This window comes from Meles meles, chromosome 5 (genome assembly GCF_922984935.1).
Source record: "Meles meles chromosome 5, mMelMel3.1 paternal haplotype, whole genome shotgun sequence".
NCBI classification, from domain to species: domain Eukaryota; kingdom Metazoa; phylum Chordata; class Mammalia; order Carnivora; family Mustelidae; genus Meles; species Meles meles.
Window position 1 is genome coordinate 84,948,684 of NC_060070.1, and position 6,996 is coordinate 84,955,679.

The window sequence follows — 6,996 nt, forward strand, 5'->3', positions numbered from 1 at the left end:
CAAAGAACTACAAAACACTCATGAGAGAGAAATTGAAGAAGACACAAAGAGATGGAAGAGCATTCCATGCTCATGGATTGGAAGAATAAACATTGTTAAAATGTCTATGCTGCCCAGAGCAATCTATACGTTCAATTGCATCCCAATCAGAATTCCACCAGCATTTTTCACAGTGCTGGAACAAGCAATCCTAAAACTTATTTGGAACCAAAGGAGACCCCGGACCAATAAGCAAATGTTGAAAAGGAAAAACAAAGCTGGAGGCATCACGTTGCCTGATTTCAAACTCCTACAAAGCTGTGATCACCAAGACAGCGTGGTACTGGGACAAAAGCAGACACATAGACCAATGGGACAGAGTAGAGAGACCAGATATGGACCCTCAACTCTCTGGTCAAATAATCTTTGACAAAGCAGGAAAAAAAATACCCAGTGGAAAAAAGAAAGTCTCTTCATTAAATGGTGCTGGGAAAATTGGACAACTATGTACGGAAGAATGAAACTCGACCATTCCCTCACACCATACACAAAGAAACTCAAGATGGATGAAAGACCTCACTGCGAGGCAGGAATCTATCAAAATCCTTGAGGAGAACATAGGTAGCAACCACTTTGACATCAGCCACAGCAATTTCTTTCAAGACACATCTCCAAAGACAAAGGAAACAAAAGGGAAAATGAACTTTTGGGACTTCATCAAGAGAAAAAGCTCAGCCCAGCAAAGGAAACAGTCAACAAAACAAAGAAGAAACCCACGCAATGGGAGAAGATATTTGCAAATGCCACTACAGACAAAGGGCTGCTATCCAAGATCTGTAAAGAACTCTTCAAACTCAACACCCTAAAAATAGATAATCGTGTCAAAAAATGGCCATGAACAGGACATGAACAGATACTTCTCCAAAAGACGTTCTTTTGTACTTGAATCAAGCTGTAGTAGCAATGATATATACGATGCTAACAATTCTTTCTCTTTGCTCTGTGTGCCCTCTCTCTTTCTTTTTCACACTTCCCCTATTTTGCCTATTTTCTCTTCAAGTGTACCTAGTTCCTTGGAATTCCAAGGACACCTCAGAGGAAATCCTTCATCTCTGACTGAGGGATTTTCTCTCCCTCTCCCTGGATCATCACCTCTACCCATTGGTAATTTCAGCTCTTGACTCATTACCTTCCTCCCTACTAGCACTCCTGTCATTCATGGGATTATTTCCAACTTGATGTGAGTGGTGTTCTGTGAGCGCCAGACAAGGGTGAGCAAAATTGCTCCAGCGGGGTCAACGGGAAGGAGGCCCTCATTCTCAGGGTCATGCAAGGGCAGGGTTGCCTCCTTGACATTAACCCCTCAGAATCTGCACTGGCCTCCCAAACGCCTAGCTCTGCCACAACTCCCAGTGTTGATGTCACCTGCAGGGACCTTTTCCTCCACCAACCTCTGGAGTTTATAATGGGTGATAAGCCTGCCTTTCTTATGACACCATCTGCCATCTGCTTACCTATTTATTTATTGTCCATTTCTAGCCAGAGTGTAAACCCATGAGAGAGATGGAGTTTGCAGTACACAGAACAGTGTCCAGAGGGTAGTAGAGTTGAGTGAATGAACAAAGACATCACCAGTAATTACCCTAACTTGAATCCTGACTTGAAGCACCTTGTTCTCTGAGAGCTGCCTCCTTTGCCTCCCACTCCTTTCAGGTATCCCTGTGGTGACCAGTCACCACGTACAGATCTCCAGTCCCCTCCCCCCTCCACTTCTCCATTCCCTCTCCACACTCTCTCATCCATCTCTTCCACTTCTCCGCGTCCACCAATGGTTCCATATTTGACATTCAAATCACTTTTGTCTCAATTCCCTTGCTGTAGTCAACTCTATTAGGATCATCTGTCAACCCCTAATTCTGGTGAAACCCAATACGTGTATATTTGTACCTGTGTTCATGAATCTGGGAGTGTGCTAGGAAAAAAACCAATACACTTAAAAGTTGTATCTTCGTTTTTTACTTTTATGGCTTCAAGTCTCAAATTTTACTTTTTAAATGTTTTGCTCCCTCTGCCTTCCTAAAACGACTCCTTGCTATTGTCTTCTGTCTTCTCAAACCTCAATAGCATTCTGCTCCACCTGTCCCAGTAAATGGCTCCCAAAAAACCATTGCCAATCATAGATCTCCACAATGGAGACTTCCGCTCACTGCCTTCCCTCCTTAAGAAGAAAAGAGGGATGCATTGATCATTTCTGTTCTCATTACATAGCTGCCCCTCCATTCATGGGTTGGATCCCTTTTTGGATTGCTTTTATCTACCACACTGTTTGACAAATGGAAGACGTTTTGCCCCACAGGATATTTGGAGTGCTCGGAGCATTTTTGGTTAGGTTGGTGATGCTGCTGGTCTTTAGTGGGCTGAGGTCCATGAATATGTTAAATGCCCTATGATGCTCAAGGTTGCCCTTACAGCAGATTATCTGGGGGAAAATAACTTAGCACATTTTTCCTATTGTTATATAATTTTATACTTACAAGTCATTGTCGCATGTATTAGCTTGTTGCTCTAGGGACAAAAGACTATTGTTGCTCTCTGACAGGGGGAGTTGAGAAGGGGTATCATGGGAGGTGTGTCTTGAGGAGTAATTGAGAGTCCCTAGGCCAATTGTAAAGGAAGAGGCATGGCTGAGAAGGGGAAACCCAAAATACAAAGAGGGCTGAGTATATACATAACATAATTAGGAAAGTATGAAGTTAAGACAATAGCCTTCATCTGACTGGAAGGTGGTAGGGTAAAAATATGAGAGAATGAAAGCCTCAGAAATAATGAATACCTCCTTTCTTTCCAGATTATTTATGTATACAGAAACCCTAAGGATGTTATGTGCTCATATTTTCACTTTGCAAAGAATGTGATGTCACATTTTACAGGTACCTTTGAGGAATTCGTGAAACAATTTCTCGAAGGAAAAGGTAACGATAATTTATAGCATAAGCAACATGTAAATATTTACACTTAGTGAATTTGGCAGGGAGAAGATGACAAGATAGAGTCAAATGGGGGTCAGTAATCAATGTATCAAGCCAGTTGGTAGGGTTGTCGTGGATGACCATCACCAGCCATTGTTACAAATCTTGCTTACTCCTGCTCCCTCTCAGGGGACCATCAAGTTCCAGTTATATCATGAGAAAATATTTACATCTAACCATGGCCAAGGGGATTCATGAGCTTAGAGTTTTCCGTTCTAGCTCAGAGAGAAGCATCTCAATTTAGATCACAGGACTGGGCTGTGCACAGCATATTTCATGGGAAGCTCTATTTGACAAAGTTCTGTTCCACATTCCTTTCTCTTTTTTTTAATTTTTATTAAATTTTTATTTATTTTTTAAGAGTTCTCTGTGCCCAGTGTGGGGCTCCAACTCACAACCCCATGCTCAAGAGTTGCATACTCTATCCTGGGAGGCAGCATGTGCCCCCTGCATTCTTTTCTGAGGTGCCAGTGTGGCTGTTTGAGCAGGGGAAGGGCCTGTGGAGGTAGAGATGATGATCTGGAACAGGAGAGTGAACTAACATTAGTCTCTGTGCAGAGCTCAAGTGACCCACCAGGGAGACTTCATGTTGCATGCAGCAGGGAAATAGCTCTGTGTGTCTTTGGGGACAGGGGGAGGAGCAAAAAGGAGAAGATTCCTTTCTCTGATTTCCAGTTTCAGTTTTTCTCTCCCCTTGGGAAGATGATTTTCTGCCTGTATGAAATGCATTTTTAAGGGACCAATTGTTCATGTAATTGTTTCCTAGGGGAAGGTGGCTAGCTCTCCCATTACCAGGTGCTAGGCAAAATCTGAAGTGTAGCAATAGACTTCCTTTTCCTTCTTTGTTACTGAAGATTCCTGCACCTCCACAACTGTAGCTTCTTTTCAACCTGTTCATGTATTTACCTAAATACGTATCTGTTTCACCCACAGTGATAGGAAGCCTTTGGTTTGACCACATCAAAGGTTGGTATGAGCACAGAAGCCTCTTCAACATTCAGTTCATGACCTATGAGGAGATGAAGAAGGTGAGAAACATGACGTCAGAGGCTTCATGGCAGCTGAAAGTCACCCTGAACGAATGAATTGATGGCTCATGGGTAGAAGATCCAAAAACAATATCAAATTTGAGATCCGGATTAGGTGCACAGGAGACATTTTTTTCCTATCACTCCTGTACTTTGATTACCAGGTGGCCATTTACAATTAGTGACCTGGACCTTTCTTTTCAAAAACTGCCTGTGTGTGAGGCATTGTCTGTTTATCGTTGTGGGCATGCAAGTTTGCCAGATTATTGGTCACCCTTCCATGGATTCTGAAATCTACTTTTTGCATTATTGATTCTAGTAACATTCTTTTTCTTTAAGATTTTATATATTTGGGGCACCTGGGTGGCTCAGCGGGTTAAAGCCTCTGCCTTCAGCTCAGGTCATGATCCCAGGGTCCTGGGATCGAGCCCCGCATCGGGCTCTCTGCTTGGCTGGGAGCCTGCTTCCTCCTCTCTCTCTCTGCCTGCCTCTCTGCCTACTTGTAATCTCTATCTGTCAAATAAATAAATCTAAAAAAAAAAAAAAAAGATTTTATATATTTGCTTGAGAGAGAGAGCATGAGAGGAGAGAAGGTCAGAGGTAGAAGGAGACTCTCTGTTGAGCAGGTAGCCTGATGTGGGACTTGATCCTGGGACTCCTGGATCATGACCTGAGCTGAAGGCAGTTTCTTAATCAACTGAGCTACCCAAGGGCCCTCTCAGAGGTGGAAGCCAGGCAAGATTAAGGGCTGCCACCTGCTGAGTCTTTGTCCCTGGTTTCTGTTACCCCTGCCCCCAGCTCGTGACACCATGCCTAGACTCTCTTCTTGAGTCTGTAATACCTACCAAAGGGAGACTCAGGTCCATGATCGGCCTTGTAACCTCCCCATATTATGGCCTCTCCACTGCCTCCGGCCTCATCTTCTCACTTTCTCACCCAAGCCGTGTGCTTGTGAAGCTCCACCAGGGAAACTGATATTCTGATAGTCCCGTGACCTGCTATCTCATACCTTCCATGCAACCCCAACACTGCATTTATTCTTTCTTTCATCTGGACTCCACCCTTTCAGTGTGACTATCTAGAAAATGCCTGTTTTTGCTTTAATTCTCAGAACAAATTTTTCATCTCTGTTGAGACTTTCTCTGAATTATGTTAGGTCTGCGTACTGATTTCCCAGCTCCGATTCCCTGTTGTGCCTCTATGCCCTTGCGCCTTCGAACAGGCAGTGTCTGGTGTCGGTGTCTGCTCCCCAACACTTGCTGAGTTAACGCAGATAAAATGAACATGAGTGTTCCTAAACGAACCCAAATGTGCTCTAAAACAGTGCACAGTGAAAGATGAATTTACCAAAAGGAATAAGCAAGTCACTTCTCATGGTCCAACTCCATTTTTCTAGCCAGCATAAGCACATACCTTGTTCCCTCCCATAATAATACTTAGCTGTGAGTTTTGTTGAAGTCTTCCTTCTTAGAATAGCATAATTATCATACTCTGATTTATTTCAGGATCTCAGAGTTTCTGTGTCAAAAATCTGCAAGTTTCTGGGGAAAGAATTGAGTGAGGAGGATATGGATGCGGTTGTGAGACAGGCCACATTTGAGAACATGAAGTATGACCCACTGGCAAATTATGACAACGTGATAGCCACTGTATTTGGGCCGAATGTAAAAGGTCATTTCCTTCGCAAAGGTGAGGGTGAACGGTGAGCGGCCGTGTTGCACTGTGGTAGCAATGGGCCAGAGTGTAGCTTCAAGTTTGTTGGGGGACTGTCCTAACGTCATGGGTCCTCATGCGTCTGTTCATTTGGCTAGAAAGATGATTTCCTATAATTTCTTCTGGTGCTCTACAAGGAGACTCTAGTATTTGTTCTCTGAATGAATCTAATGAGTAACTTACAGTCACAAGGTCTTCCCCATGGCCCCCTGACCATTTACCGATTCCTAGCAAAATGACTCCACAAAATGGTTGTCCATTTAGTGTTAGACTGCCTCCCTTCATTAGCGTGCGCTCAGCTTGTGGTGGAAAGGTAATGACCGGTCTGTGGCCCTTCTCACTGGCTGCTCTTCCTTCTCCGTGCTTTACCCTCAAGCTCCTCCAGGGATGACTTAAGAACCCACATTCACTGCACTTTTGTTCCTGGGCAGGACTGTCATGTGTCCTCTAGGAAACCAGAATTTTACATCATAAAAAGGTATAGGTATATCTCATTTGTCTCAATACCTCACACTTCTGGTGACTGAGATTTTTTTTATTTATTTTATTTTTTTTTTTAAAGATTTTTATTTATTTATTTGACAGACAGATATCACAAGTAGGCAGAGAGGCAGGCAGAGAGAGAGGAAGGGAAGCAGGCTCCCTGGAGCCTGACTCAGGGCTCCATCCCAGGACCCTGGGATAGTGACCTGAGCCCAACGCATAGACTTTAACCCACTGAACCACCCAGGCGCCCCTGGTGACTGGGATTTTAAATGAATAACTCCTTATATAACTAATTCATTTGAACATGTTAAAATATTTCTTTTATTTTATACCATCATTCTAAGTGATATTTTTCTGATTTTAGTACACAGAAAATGTATAATACAGAATTAAAGACGTAAATTTTGCACTCAATCATAGGGTTCTATGCCTCTATGTCAAGTAGCAAGAAATATTCGCTTTGATTTCTCTAAATTAGGATTTCCTTCACTTAATCTCTTCCTATGCCTTTTCCTGTTCAACTTGAAAATATGACCACTGGTACCTGGAAGCGCGCCTGAGGTGGGGACTTGCCTTCCTGTTACGCCCCGCACACCCTACCGTGTCGTCGATCCTAAGGCCCTTCTCTACTGCCCCTGTCCTTGCACCTGTGACTTGTTTCTCTTTGAAAAGAGAAAGTGTTCTGTGTTCCTCTGTCTTTCACACGCCTGCAAATGACAAACTGCGATGGCTAAGAGGAAAACTAGGAGAAGTCAAACCGC

The 6,996-nt window shown here is 43.4% G+C and overlaps 1 protein-coding gene across 3 annotated transcripts in view; it reads left to right on the plus strand.

Moving 5' to 3' along the window:
• Nucleotides 1-6,996, plus strand: part of LOC123942701 (amine sulfotransferase-like) — a 72,780-nt gene that overhangs the window by 64,928 nt on the left and 856 nt on the right. For 2 of the 3 annotated variants that reach the window (XM_046006794.1, XM_046006793.1), the window contains exons 4-6: nt 2,828-2,951; nt 3,942-4,036; nt 5,542-5,725. In XM_046006794.1, the coding sequence (XP_045862750.1) occupies nt 2,828-2,951; nt 3,942-4,036; nt 5,542-5,725 (403 nt within the window). The remainder of the gene's footprint in view (nt 1-2,827; nt 2,952-3,941; nt 4,037-5,541; nt 5,726-6,996) is intronic. The other variant, XM_046006795.1, reaches the window with a different exon arrangement.